The 14,806-nt window shown below is 45.7% G+C and overlaps 1 protein-coding gene across 2 annotated transcripts in view; it reads right to left on the reverse strand.

Annotated features, from left to right (window-relative positions):
• The window catches only part of TSGA10IP (testis specific 10 interacting protein), a 224,456-nt gene extending 211,583 nt beyond the window's left edge, over positions 1–12,873 (reverse strand). The window contains exon 1 of one of the 2 annotated variants that reach the window (XM_085625872.1): positions 12,696–12,873. In XM_085625872.1, coding sequence (XP_085481998.1) covers positions 12,696–12,776 — 81 coding nt within the window. In that variant the 5' untranslated portion in view covers positions 12,777–12,873. Of the gene's footprint in view, positions 1–7,505; positions 7,702–12,695 lie in introns of those variants that run through there. The other variant, XM_085625873.1, reaches the window with a different exon arrangement.
• Between the last annotated feature and the right edge of the window lie 1,933 nt (positions 12,874–14,806).

Consider the following 14,806-nt stretch of genomic DNA (forward strand, 5'->3'; position numbering starts at 1 on the left):
AAATAAAAAGGATTTAGTTACCTACACACTCGCTAAGGTGTGTGGAAAAGGTGTCTGCACACTGGCGGACACCGCAGCGAAAAAAACCTGTGGGAGAAAAGAACATAGCACAAAGACATATAAAGCAGTGGCATTTTGTGCTGAGTATCGCCGCAACTATAAAATGCAATCTTCCGTGCTGTGATGTATCCAACACTTGTAGTCGGTAGTGCCTGTGGCCACACACATGCTATACTGGTGTGGCATGCTGCTATAGTCTCACACTGATCAATAATAACTAATGAGAGGACGCTGTGTGTCCTGTGAACTCTATCGTTAAATTGGTGAACAGCAAGACCGGCAACAAGACAGGCAGGAAGGGTAGTGAACTATTTTCATGGGGTGCCTGGTGGAGGCAGTGGGCACCTTGAAGGGTGGTGCTGTGTGGCCACCGAGTGGTCAGACTTAATCGTAAATACCCAGTACGCACTCGTTTGGATAGGCTATCCAGGTGACAGTGTGCAATACATATGAGGTGCTGGGTACAGGAAGGGGTAGTACCCCTGTGTGACACGCTGTGGTAACGGGGGGAGGGGATGACAAACAGAAGGAATTAAAAAGGAATTACACTATGGCTGAGTATTGGTCGCTGCTCAGGAAAGGGGAGGAGTGCGCTCCTTAAATCACAAATTCTGTGGGGAGGGAGGAACAAATCAGGCATGAAGGTCGGGACATCATCTGCAGATGTAGACCGACAGAGAAACAGCGCGCGTCACCTTACTTGGTCAAGTAGCAGCACCCGTATTCCACCTACTCAGGGCTCCCGGATCCCGGATGGTGGTGTGTCCGAGGCGGAGGGGGAATAAATAGTGGTAGGGGCCATGGATTACGTGCTGGGTGTCCAGTAGGCGCTGCTGTAGCAAAGAGGTCTGCGCATGTGTGAGGCAGGGCTGCGAGTTGTGCGCGCATGCGTGGGGCGCGAGCAAGCGTAGAGGTTGCTACTCCAGAGCGCATGCGCAGAGGAGCAGAGAAGCAGCAAAGGGGAGAGCGCGAGCAGTAATAGCTGAACGGGGGCAGGCATGTGGGCACTGGATGCCAAATCTAAAGTATCGGTGCCTGAGGTAAGCATTGTGTGAGAAAGGCGTGGGGTGGACCGAAAAATACAGGGGTGCAGATGTGATGCTGGCATCTGGCTAATAACAGGTGGACAGTGGGGGTAGCCTCACGAAGGTATGGGGGCTACTGGGTCTGCCAGGAGAGTGGGAGAACACAGTGCTGGCATAGGAGGCTACAGGAGGACAAATCAAGGGGTGGAATTAGGTTCTCCTGAGGCTATTCCATGGGATATTGTCGTTGAGTCCAGTGGTATGACTGGACAGACGATATATCCATCGTTGCTCTTGTTCCAAAAGGCGACTCTGGATATTAGGAAGGTTGTGGTCCAGGGCCTCTACAACAACCCATCTCATGTCATTGGTCGTGTGGCCTTTTTCCAAAAAATGGGTAGTCATTTTAGTGGTATTTTTCTTGCATCGTATTGTACTGCGATGTTCACAGATCCTTGTTTTTATTTTGCGAGTGGTCATGCCTATGTAGGTGAGGTTGCAAGGGCAAGTGATCCGGTACACAACATTTTCCGAGTTGCAATTCGTATGTTTGCGGAGTTCCCAAGTTTTTCCGGGTTCAAGATTCAGTTGTTTGGTCGTCTCAGTAATGTGGCAGACACTACAATTGCCGCATGGGAAATGCCCTTTGACGTTGGGGAGGCCCCATGCGTTGAGGACCGTGTTGGTGGGTTTGGGAAAGCAGATCGGTCTGGTGGATACGATGGTGTCCTTGATGGTGCGGGCTCTTTTGTTGGCCAAGAGGGGAGGTTCCCAGTTGAGTTTTCCTGTATTCAAGATTCTCCAGTTTTTTTTAATGATTTGAGCAACTTTGTTGGTCACTGTGTTGAAGGTGGTCACACATGTGAGTGGTGGACTGGTAGGTGCCTTAATGTAGTTCTCCAGTAGGCCCTCGCGATTTTGGTTTCTGGCCCTCTTGTTAGCTGTCTCGGTTATCTTGCGAGGATAACCACGTTGGTGCAGCTTGTGGCAAAGGTCAGTTGCCTGTGCCTTGTAATCCTTGGTGTCACTGCAATTCCTGCGGAGGCGAAGAAATTGGCCATATGGAAGGTTCTCACGGAGGGTTCGGGGATGGAAACTGGAAAAGTGTAGTAGGGAATTACGAGCTGTAGGTTTGAAGTGAGTCTTACTCACAAGGCCTCCTGATTCTGCTTTTATGTCCAGGTCTAGAAAGGTGGTCCGATGCCTGTCTGAGCTGTGTGTGAACCTAAGATTAGGGTCGCACGTGTTGATCCATTCACAGAAAGAGGCCAAAGATTCTCCTGATCCCTCCCAGATCAGGAGGATATCATCAATGTACCGCTTGTAGAATTTGATTTGGTTGCAAGAAATGATCACAAGATCCCTCAAGATTCGCATACAATCCTTAGTGGATGATGCGGAAGACTCTGGCCAGATATCCAAGAACGAGGCCAAATTTCTCACAACCACACAAGGCAAAATACCATATTTTTACACTGTTCCTAAGATCAAAACCCCTCCTCCGGGACGTCCCATCGTCTCCGGCATCGGGTCTCTTTTAGAACCCCTTTCACGTTTTTGTGATCATTTCTTGCAACCATTGGTTCAATCTACCAGCACATACCTTAAAGATACCAAAGACCTTCTAGGTCTTCTAGCGGACATACGCTATGACCCCAACACTTCCTTCTTGGTGTCACTTGATGTAGAGAGCTTGTATACTAGCCTCCCTCAAGACGACACCCTCAAAGTATTAGAACAGGCTCTCAACAACACCGACTGGCAATATCGCACCCCTCCTTCCTTTGTACTCAAATGCACAACACTAGCGCTCAAAGAGAACTACTTTGAATATGAAGGCAAGCTATATCTCCAGAAGTACGGCACTTCAATGGGCAGCGTTTTCGCCCCTAGCGTAGCGGGCCTGTATGTCTTCCACTTTGAGACCAAACACCTCCTCGACATCAACTCATCACGCATCCCCCAAATCAAATTCTACAAGCAGTACATTGATGATATCCTCCTGATCTGGGAGGGATCAGGAGAATCTTTGGCCTCTTTCTGTGAATGGATCAACACGTGCGACCCTAATCTTAGGTTCACACACAGCTCAGACAGGCATCGGACCACCTTTCTAGACCTGGACATAAAAGCAGAATCAGGAGGCCTTGTGAGTAAGACTCACTTCAAACCTACAGCTCGTAATTCCCTACTACACTTTTCCAGTTTCCATCCCCGAACCCTCCGTGAGAACCTTCCATATGGCCAATTTCTTCGCCTCCGCAGGAATTGCAGTGACACCAAGGATTACAAGGCACAGGCAACTGACCTTTGCCACAAGCTGCACCAACGTGGTTATCCTCGCAAGATAACCAAGACAGCTAACAAGAGGGCCAGAAACCAAAATCGCGAGGGCCTACAGGAGAACTACATTAAGGCACCTACCAGTCCGCCACTCACATGTGTCACCACCTTCAACACAGTGACCAACAAAGTTGCTCAAATCATTAAAAAAAACTGGAGAATCTTGAATACAGGAAAACTCAACTGGGAACCTCCCCTCTTGGCCAACAAAAGAGCCCGCACCATCAAGGACACCATCGTATCCACCAGACCGATCTGCTTTCCCAAATCCACCAACACGGTCCTGAACGCATGGGGCCTCCCCAACGTCAAAGGGCATTTCCCATGCGGCAATTGTAGTGTCTGCCACATTACTGAGACGACCAAACAACTGAATCTTGAACCCGGAAAAACTTGGGAACTCCGCAAACATACGAATTGCAACTCGGAAAATGTTGTGTACCGGATCACTTGCCCTTGCAACCTCACCTACATAGGCATGACCACTCGCAAAATAAAAACAAGGATCTGTGAACATCGCAGTACAATACGATGCAAGAAAAATACTACTAAAATGACTACCCATTTTTTGGAAAAAGGCCACACGACCAATGACATGAGATGGGTTGTTGTAGAGGCCCTGGACCACAACCTTCCTAATATCCAGAGTCGCCTTTTGGAACAAGAGCAACGATGGATATATCGTCTGTCCAGTCATACCACTGGACTCAACGACAATATCCCATGGAATAGCCTCAGGAGAACCTAATTCCACCCCTTGATTTGTCCTCCTGTAGCCTCCTATGCCAGCACTGTGTTCTCCCACTCTCCTGGCAGACCCAGTAGCCCCCATACCTTCGTGAGGCTACCCCCACTGTCCACCTGTTATTAGCCAGATGCCAGCACCACATCTGCACCCCTGTATTTTTCGGTCCACCCCACGCCTTTCTCACACAAGGCTTACCTCAGGCACCGATACTTTAGATTTGGCATCCAGTGCCCACATGCCTGCCCCCGTTCAGCTATTACTGCTCGCGCTCTCCCCTTTGCTGCTTCTCTGCTCCTCTGCGCATGCGCTCTGGAGTAGCAACCTCTACGCTTGCTCGCGCCCCACGCATGCGCGCACAACTCGCAGCCCTGCCTCACACATGCGCAGACCTCTTTGCTACAGCAGCGCCTACTGGACACCCAGCACGTAATCCATCGCCCCTACCACTATTTATTCCCCCTCCGCCTCGGACACACCACCATCCGGGATCCGGGAGCCCTGGGTAGGTGGAATACGGGTGCTGCTACTTGACCAAGTAAGGTGACGCGCGCTGTTTCTCTGTCGGTCTACATCTGCCGATGATGTCCCGACCTTCATGCCTGATTTGTTCCTTCCTCCCCACAGAATTTGTGATTTAAGGAGCGAACTCCTCCCCTTTCCTGAGCAGCGACCAATACTCAGCCATAGTGTAATTCCTTTTTAATTCCTTCTGTTTGTCATCCCCTCCCCCCGTTACCACAGCGCGTCACACAGGGGTACTACCCCTTCCTGTACCCAGCACCTCATATGTATTGCACACTGTCACCTGGATAGCCTATCCAAACGAGTGCGTACTGGGTATTTACAATTAAGTCTGACCACTCGGTGGCCACACAGCACCACCCTTCAAGGTGCCCACTGCCTCCACCAGGCACCCCATGAAAATAGTTCACTACCCTTCCTGCCTGTCTTGTTGCCGGTCTTGCTGTTCACCAATTTAACGATAGAGTTCACAGGACACACAGCGTCCTCTCATTAGTTATTATTGATCAGTGTGAGATTATAGCAGCATGCCACACCAGTATAGCATGTGTGTGGCCACAGGCACTACCGACTGCAAGTGTTGGATACATCACAGCACGGGAGATTGCATTTTATAGTTGCGGCGATACTCAGCACAAAATGCCACTGCTTTATATGTCTTTGTGCTATGTTCTTTTCTCCCACAGGTTTTTTTCGCTGCGGTGTCCGCCAGTGTGCAGACACCTTTTCCACACACCTTAGCGAGTGTGTAGGTAACTAAATCCTTTTTATTTTTTCACTAATCACGTGGCACTCCTCACTTTGCCACTCACTTCACTCACTGGTCCTGACGAAAGCCCCTGACACTCCTAAGTGGGCTGAAACATGTAGACCTACCACACATACAACTATTAGAAACTAATCTCTTTCGTAGTTGCACCACATAGTTTAATTTTAATATATCCTGAGCCGCCAATAATAAATTTACCTCGGCAAGGACTCTCAGAGATATTTTTAAGCCTTCACGACATCACACTTCTGCACCACACCAGCTCCGCGGTAGCCAGGCGTCGCAGCACAACCGGGAGGCACTCGGCCACCCGGTTGGGGCCCCTATAATGAAGCATGACACCAACCAGGTTGGTGTGTGAGGGGCCTTTTAACTAACCTAGTGGGTTCCCTATCACTGCTTCTCAGTGATTGTACCAACACCTTCGGGTTCGTCCAGCTTTGATAAAACTGACCTATACCACAGGGGATACGGACGCACCCCATGCCTCCCTAGCTCTCTCATTGATCTCTACATACGTAAATGCCATGCTGCCTGCCAAGCTATAAATGGGGCCCTAAAAAAGGTCCTTACTCCTTTGAGAACTGGGACCTGTTCTATGTCCATAGATACAAATCAATCTACAAAAGAAAAGTTCTCCTCCCCAAGATACTGTATGCACGGACATCTAGTAGGAGCAGGCAGGAATAGCAGCACTACGCTAGGCGTCCCTCTCTGCAGAGACTTTTTAAGGCATGGGCAAAGAAGGCAAATGCCCAAGGGCACCACTTTCCAAGAGACCCCTCAGGGAAAGTAAACGTTCTCTCTGTCTAGTTCACTTCTGTCAAGTTTCATATTTCCTCCTCTCTGCTCTCTGTCTGCCCTCTACCGCTATGTATGTCTTTGCTGAGTGGTATCATAAGACTTTTTGGGGACCCTTGAAAAAAATATTTCAACCATTTTTGTGTGAACCCTGTTTCTGAAAGTTTATTTGGCATCATGATTATTTAGGAGAAAATGGGCCATAAAATTATGAACAGGGGGCCCAAAATATGCCTCGCCTAGAGCCCCAAAAATCCTTAAAACAACACAGTCTCTTTGGTCCCCATGCCTTTTCGTAGTGTACTGCTCAGCCAGGATGTGCATGTTAGAATGTTGAAGATTAGAATGTTGGTAGGATTCAGGCAGTTGCTGAATGGGCTGAGCAGATACAGACTGCTCCTGGTGGGGCTCTTATATTATACAACTAGATATACAATAAACCTACATTGAAAACTACCAAGAATGGATAACTTCTTGTAACATTACATCTGGCGACGATTTGGGATGATTCTGCGCGTCAACTTCCAAGAAACCTCAAGATTCAAAAATTCTGAAGCAGCACTTCAACTCATCTGGCACCACAAGCCCCACCAGTGACCCCCACCGGTCGCCCTCAACTCCAAAGTGCCACTTTCTACCTACGGATCCTGCTGCCTTCCAGTGCCTTTCAAAAGTTTCCTGTCTGCATGCCAGTTCCTGCCTGCATGCCAGCTACTGCGACACCTATCACCCTCAACTACAAAGTGCCAATGCAGATCCTGCTTCTTCCCAGTTTCTGCCTATAGTTCCTGCCTGCATGCCAGTGCCTGCCTGCATGCCAACTACTGCGACACTGGTCGTCCTCAACTCCTGTGTGCCAACCCTGCTTAAAGAGATGTCTGTTCGTTTTCATCCTAACGTTATTCAGTACCAAGCACCTTCCCAGAGTCTATTCTGCCCTGATTCTGTCTTCAAGAATAAGATTTCTACGTTTTAATGACAGTTCTTCCTTGGGGAGTTCATGGAAAGCTGTGAGAGTTGCCTTCGTTCGTGAGAGTTTCCTGCCTTGGCAGCTGTTTGACATTCCCACTCATCAACCACCCCACTTTGCGTGCTTCTAGACATTGGCGGTGAGTTAGTAATTTAATTTACACTCTTTTATGTGTCATGTTTAGTGTGCTCCTCAATAGCAGTTCAACTGTCTTCCTGACATTTTTAAAATCGCTCGAGCGCACATGAAGCCAGCTCGCGCTCTCACCGTCATTTCTGCTACCCTATGACGTCTCCTGCACTTAGAGCTGCGTTCCTTCCTCTGCATTCCTGCATGCTACGACGTGCCAGGAGCCACCCGGCGCGCCTCCGTGCTACGTGCCTCCAATTTGCCTGGCACCACCGGAGCACCTTTCTTCCACTTCCACTTCCACCACGATTTACAAATTTCACTGCCAGCTGGTTGGATCACATTTTCGATCGTAAAAGCACTGGACTACAATTACAGTTTCATTGAGTAAACAACAGTGCCACCTAGCGGTTGTTTCATTACAGCACCTCTACTAGGAACTTCAACTTCACTCGTTTTGACAGCACAAGTTTACTTTCTCCAGTGTTTCATCGTGCTAAGGTACTATTACATTCCTTTTCATCGTTTTTCCCTGTAATTCAGCACAGTTCTTTACAAGTTTCCAAACCACGGTGACCACCTCATTAATTTTATTATTTTCATGGGACATTGACACACCTCATCTGTGCAGAGTGTCTCTAAGTTTTAATGTGCTATGCTCAGTACATCTTGCAGTGCTGCAATTTCCTCCATTCTCAAAATGTGTATTTTATGGTGTTTTTACTGTTTTATTAAATGGGCTGAGCAGATACAGACTGCTCCTGGTGGGGCTCTTATATTATACAACTAGATATACAATAAACCTACATTGAAAACTACCAAGAATGGACTACTATTTGTAACATTACAGAATGGTAGTTTTCAATGTAGGTTTATTGTATATCTAGTTGTATAATATAAGAGCCCCACCAGGAGCAGTCTGTATCTGCTCAGCCCATTCAGCAACTGCCTGAATCCTACCAACATTCTAATCTTCAACATTCTAACATGCACATCCTGGCTGAGCAGTACACTACATCTTCTCCCTTCTTTACAATGAGAAAGGAGACTTCAAAGATGTACAACAAAAGGTTACAATCAAAGGACAAGGTATATAAATCTTGAAGTGATGTGACAAGTAATACATTTTAAAACACGTAATGAAATATTTATAAATTTTAAAATGCCTAATGAATGTGTAATACATTTTTTAACCTTTTAAAAGAAAAGCACTCAGAAAAGCACATAAATATGAACAATGAAATCAAAGCATGTATAGAACCCTTCTTCCCCCTTTAATGAAGACAACAGGTGTGAACAAGAAGAAGTTGAAGGGGAAGAGTACTGTGAGGAAGAACAAGCAAGGAAATGAAGAAAGAAATTTGCGCTGCAATGGAGCGCAAAAACTTGAAAGAGGTTGACTTGCTAAACACCACCAGGGCACAGTGGTTGGCCAGACCACTGTGAAGGTGGCGAGCGGAAAGGAAATGGAAAAGAACAGTAAGTTAAGAAGAAAGAAAGGAAAAGCGCTCTAAAGGCGTAAGGAAGGTGTGTGAAGTACACCTAGGTGGATATTTGAAAATAGATCCACTAGATAGCGTGTAAGCTATCATGACACATGCCTGGAAATTCTACCACAGGGGTTTTAGAAAGGAGGCACTGTAAAGTAGGTACAAGTAACATAATGTAAATAAGGACTATAAAGTACAGTTACTTTGCTAAAAGAAAAATCCCCACAACAATTGGAGTGAAAGGTGTGCGGCACGGCACACGGCACAATGTGCTACATGAGACGTAAAACAGATATGGAGGAAGACCACATAAAGCATTAATATTCCCCAAAATTGGAGTGAAAGGTCTGCGGCACGGCACACGGCACTATGTGCTACATGAAACGTGAAATAGATGTGGAGAAAGACCATATGAAGCATTAATATTCCCCAAAATTGGAGTGAAAGGTGTGCGGCACGGCACACGGCACTATGTGCTACATAAAACGTGAAATAGATGTGGAGAAAGACCACATGAAGCATTAATATTCCCCAAAATTGGAGTGAAAGGTGTGCGGCACGGCACACGGCACTATGTGCTACATGAAACGTGAAATAAATGTGGAGGAAGACCACATAAAGCATTAATATTTGATTAAAACGCACAATAACGGGTAATATGAAGAGGCTTAAGGAGATGGTGTGGATAAAACTGCCACACAGTAAAAACACAAGATGTGAAGAACGTAAATGTAAAACTATCCCTTCCTCTTTTTTTTTTTTTAACATGCTACGCAGTAAAAATGCAATTTACAGTAACAGCGCTAACAACACGTTAGGGCAAGTACATAAAAAATGAAGTCAAAGTAATAAAAATAGTAATGCCATATGGTAAGAATATGAATCTTGCAGGTAAATCCAGGCAAGGTTGAACCTGATGGAAAAACATTAATGTAAAATAACAGAAGGAACATAAGCTCGAACATATGCATTGAATCAGCTGGAATCATGTTTTTCTTTGAGGAGATGCGGTGGTAAAGATAACCACTGGATGGCGCTGTTGTAAAAGTTAAACTACAGTACTTCGAGAAAAGAAACAGCAGATCGAAGTGGTGTTGAATGTTCCGGTTTAAAAATGAAAATGAAACAGTACCTGCTGCAAATGCGTGAAAGCGCTCCGATGTCCTTGAGGAAATTCCATGGATGTAAGAAGGCAAAACATGGAACTGTGGGAAGATTGGATGGCAAACAGACATGGTTGGCAAGACGAGAAATATGCTGGAAGGTGCACATGAAATGATGAAAAATACCAAACTCAAAATGGCGGCACGCAGGAAGATGTCGGGCAGGATGGCTCTCGCCTAGAGCCCCAAAAATCCTTAAAACAACACAGTCTCTTTGGTCCCCATGCCTTTTCCATTGCTAACCCAAATTTCAGACATCATGAAGGATCCACAGGAACCGATAGTAAACAGTGTTATAAGAGACCAATTTACTTTTCTAGCTCCTCAGGGGCAAATATAAGAGCCGTTGATGGCCTGAGTGTAGAACTGGGGTCAACTCTGTGATGTCAATGCAGTCCAAAGGGTTTTGTGAATAAGGTTAGTATAGCACTAAGGATGTAATGCTCCAGCACTAGGCTTTTCTGTAATAAATCATACGTTTTTTGTGTGTTAGCTCAGCTGGTACAACGCTTTATAGTTTTATGCTTCCTGTTTTTTGGACTGGTGATGTGACAGGGACAGGATCGCAGTTTGGCGACAATGGTCATTACAATCCTCTCACAGGCACGGGTGGGGTCATTTGAGCTGCCATGTATCCCTGTTGATAAACCCACCTTGAACGCATCCCCGAATGTGCCCTCATCAACTTAACAATCAACTGATGTGAACCTGGGCTAGAACGTCCAATATATATCCACCTTCTATCCTACTTGACACAAGTACACCTTCTATCCTACTTGAAACATTCTCACAGAGTATAAGGAATTGGTTTCTGTTGTTGTCCACATTGTGCTTATCTAATAGTATATACCCTCATCTGCCGGCTTATCTGTTAAAAATGCTGAAGCCAATTTGGGTTCCAGACCATTAATTTGACCCCATCAATCTATGAACATGTTTCGCCACCCTTGGCCAAAAACACTAAACTCCCACTGGGAAAGAGAGCTTGTTTAAGGAACTGTGGGCCCGATTCACAGAACTAACTTAAGACAAAATCCTAAACTTACTACCATTTACTCATTTTGGTATTCACAGATGGCACTTACTCATCAATGAGCAAGTGCCGTCTGTGAATATCAAAATGAGTTAGTGCCTTCTGTGAATACCAAAATGAGTAAATGCCTTCTGTGAGTACCAAAATGGTAGGAAGTTTAGGATTTTGTCTTAAGTTAGTTCTGAGAATCGGGCCCTGTGTGTGGGTAAATGTTTTCTTTAACAGAGATGATCCTTATTCCTCTACTCTAAATTCACTTCCTATGAACAAACATGCTCCTAAAGATTGTCATTAACCAGCCTGCTAATAGTCCTTTGCATCTGCTGTAGCTCCATAAGAAGATAGTTGTTCTCCTTTCAGGCTTCAGATCTTTGGAAGTCAGTGCCTCCAGACCCACAAGCAGCAAAGAGCGTATTGTTGTTACAAAGAAGGCAAATCATTCTAGTTCACTAAAATGTCCTAGGGCAGTGGTTTTTAACCTGTGGTCCTGGAACCCCAGGGGGTTGTGACGCCTACTCAGGAGGTCCATAACTGCTTAGAAAATTACATAATAATAACAGATCATTAAAGTGTGTATAAGCACAGAAATAAAATTGAACATTTTTAAAAGCTCTGTATATTGAAGTAATTTAAAAATGGAGACTAAAAATTAAGTTGGTATCTTCTGATTGATTTGTGGGAGCAATGCAGATACATGAAAAAACAATATAGTATGGACGATGGGTGGCTTCAATTGATTTTAGAAATGCTCCACCTTGCCATTAAAACTAAAATTTGAAATGTTTAAATTTGTGAATGAAATAAAACATTTCATCATATGGGTTTTTGTTGGATGGATCCTTGTTTCAGTATTTTTGTGTATTGTTTTGTAGTTGAATTCATTGAAATTGCTGCGGCCGAGGTCCATGGATGCCAACAATGTCTATGGGGGGGGGGGGGGGGGGGGGGTTCCCATATTCCAATAAGGATTCAGTGGTGATCCCCGGATTCCAGTAATGATTAAGTGGGGGTCCACAGAAGTGGAAAGTTAAAAAACACTGTCCTAGGGGAACCCTACAGGTCCAGGGAATGCAAGAAGAAATGTAAATGGTGTGAGCCACACTTTACAAAACTACAATAGGTTTGACTTGTAACAAGTAACATCATATAATATGCAGACCTGTGGAAATGTTCCAGTCTCTTTTACAGTGTACCATGTCCTTATAACTCCCATCTCTAGAGCTGAACAGAGGGAGAAACATTTCGTTTTTGATAAACAGAGGCAAGGAGATAGGAGTCGTGCAGTCTGCTGCCTGTGTACCATGAGTGCGACAGACAGACAGGAAAACGTGAACGAAAAGGGGTCTTGGTGAAACCAAGGGAAGTCCACAATACAGTTAGTGAAGTGAATGAAGAAGCAATAAGGCTTACACACTCTATTAAAATTGGAATATTTGTAGAGCAGAAATAGAAGTGACTTATTTAAGATCACATGGAGGGAGAGGGAGAAAGTTGAAGGTGACCATGTCCCCTGCCCCTTGTCCTAACATAGGTCTTTCCTCTTCGTAACTCCGAGCTTTGTATCTTGCATTTAATTAACAAATGCATCTAGACCGGAAGAGGCTGCCTTCCCAATACATTCTCTCTACAGTATGGTCCATACCACTTTGGGATCATCTTCCATGACATCCAGCTGCTCCATTCCGTGCTCCCAGCTTTCTTCTGCAGGTTGACAATGCGCCATACCCCCTAATGTTCTGTTCTGATGGTAGCCCCTTCCTTGGAGTGGTTTATGCACATGGAGCCACTTAGAGAGTTCTGCATTGCTCTTTGTGTGCAGCGTCGGGTGGAGGTGTCTATGAAAGACGGCTACCGTGTGAAGGTTCTAGACATTCTGATTGGATTCTGTGATTATGACATCACCAGAAGGGAGGCGCATAAGTGGTCAAGCCCTTGGGTGTGATTGTCATGGTAACGAAAGTTATCGTTCTGAGAGCCGGCCCCGTTTCTCCAGGAAAAGCACTACAACAGTTCCCTGCTGTAATAAAAAAAATATATGAAAAAGAATTTGCAGTTCTGCACTCACATAGCTGACATTTTTACACCCTTTTCTGGATCCCAAATTCATTTTTGTCTGCACGTTGAAGTGTTTTAGGAGTTTCATGTGACCTTGCTGTGCAAAGTCGTTCTGTGGAATGATCAGAAGAATGGAACTCAATCATCTTGCCATCTGATAGCCTCGCTTGACCTCTTAGGTGTGAAGGCCTCGTTTCAGTTTACCTTTGCAGCCTTTTTAACACGAGTGTGCTATTTAAATCAGTGTCCTTCCCGGCTGCCCTTTTGCTGACTAAATGCATGAAGTTGCAGAACACCATAGCATAACGTGTATTTGTAAAGCACAGGTTCACCTGGAGGCATCTTGGCGCTGAATAATAGATGTTTATTGTTACCCAACTCAATGGTACTCATTTTATGGACCTCAGATGGATGAAAGGGTGAGTGGACCCGCCAGTATTTGAACTTGTCACGATGAGGTCAAACACAGGCCTCTACAATAGACACATTAGTCCACTGAGCCACCAGACCCCGCTACAGCAGTGCTGTATTGTGCTTGGACTTTGTTCATCTCAGAATTTCTCTTTATGGAACTGAATCTTTTTTCCGTTCCACTTGAAGTGTGGAATCAATCTTGCCTTGGATTCTAGACATGTGGGGCTGATTGTCGTTCCCGCTGTTCCTTGTGGGCTTTTGTACGCTTATACAAAAAATGCATTGGTACACAGGCCCGGTTCTACAGGGAGGGCCAGGCCCTCCCAAGGTAGCCCAGTGGCCCACCCGAAGCCCATTCATAAGCAGAAATTATTTTTTTCTTCTTTTTCTTTTCTTTGTGAAAAAAATACCACAGGCATGTAGTCTTGGTGTGTCACTTTCACGTATAATGCCAAGGCCTTTGGCTTCTTTAAGTGCCTGGAGACAGGAGTGAGGTCACGGGGAATGGTTGCTGTGACAGTGTAGTGCAAAAAGAAGTGGTATCAGACATTGGTGACTCCTCCGCTAAGGCAGAGGAGCGTCGCCCCACTGCCTTGAAGCAGTGAAAAAAGGAAAAAATAAAATGATCTTAAAATTGTATTCTCATTTTATTCTGCCCTCCTGCTGCGGCAGCTCTACGTGAGGGGGCAGAGCAGTGCTGCAGATTGGGAGAGGAGTGGGAGAACACTCTTAAGTGCGCAATGACTGTTTGGTCGGCCCTCTTGGGCCGCCCAAAACAGTCATGCGCACTTTCCCCGTTCTCCGTTCATGTTGCATTACAGTCTGCATGGAGAACATGCCCAGACCCTCAGTCCCTGGCTGAGCGCCAACTACGGCGATCAGGCCAATCACAACGGTGCATTGAAGTGTTGTCATTGGTCAGGGGAGCCTGGGTGCTTACCAATCACAGCCCTGTATTGCAGCGTTGCGATTGGTAAGAGGAGCCGGGCTGTGTTTCCTGGAGTCTGGACGAGAGCAGGTGCGGAGACTTGCGACCAGCATCTAGGTAAGTTTATTTTGTTTTTTTACAATTTAACATTGTGCCCTGTGCCCACCCCCGCACCCTCCCCCTCCCCTCCCCACCACCTGCAAGCTGTGCCAGCCACCATTGTCTGAGACACCCCTATATCGAAACCACAAGCTACCTTCACACAATATTTAGGAGATGAAAATAGATTTATGGCAGAAACAATGTGAAGGATTTTGCAATTGCAAGAAAAGTATGTAAAAATAGGCATACAATCA

This window comes from Triturus cristatus, chromosome 9 (genome assembly GCF_964204655.1).
Source record: "Triturus cristatus chromosome 9, aTriCri1.1, whole genome shotgun sequence".
NCBI lineage: Eukaryota > Metazoa > Chordata > Amphibia > Caudata > Salamandridae > Triturus > Triturus cristatus.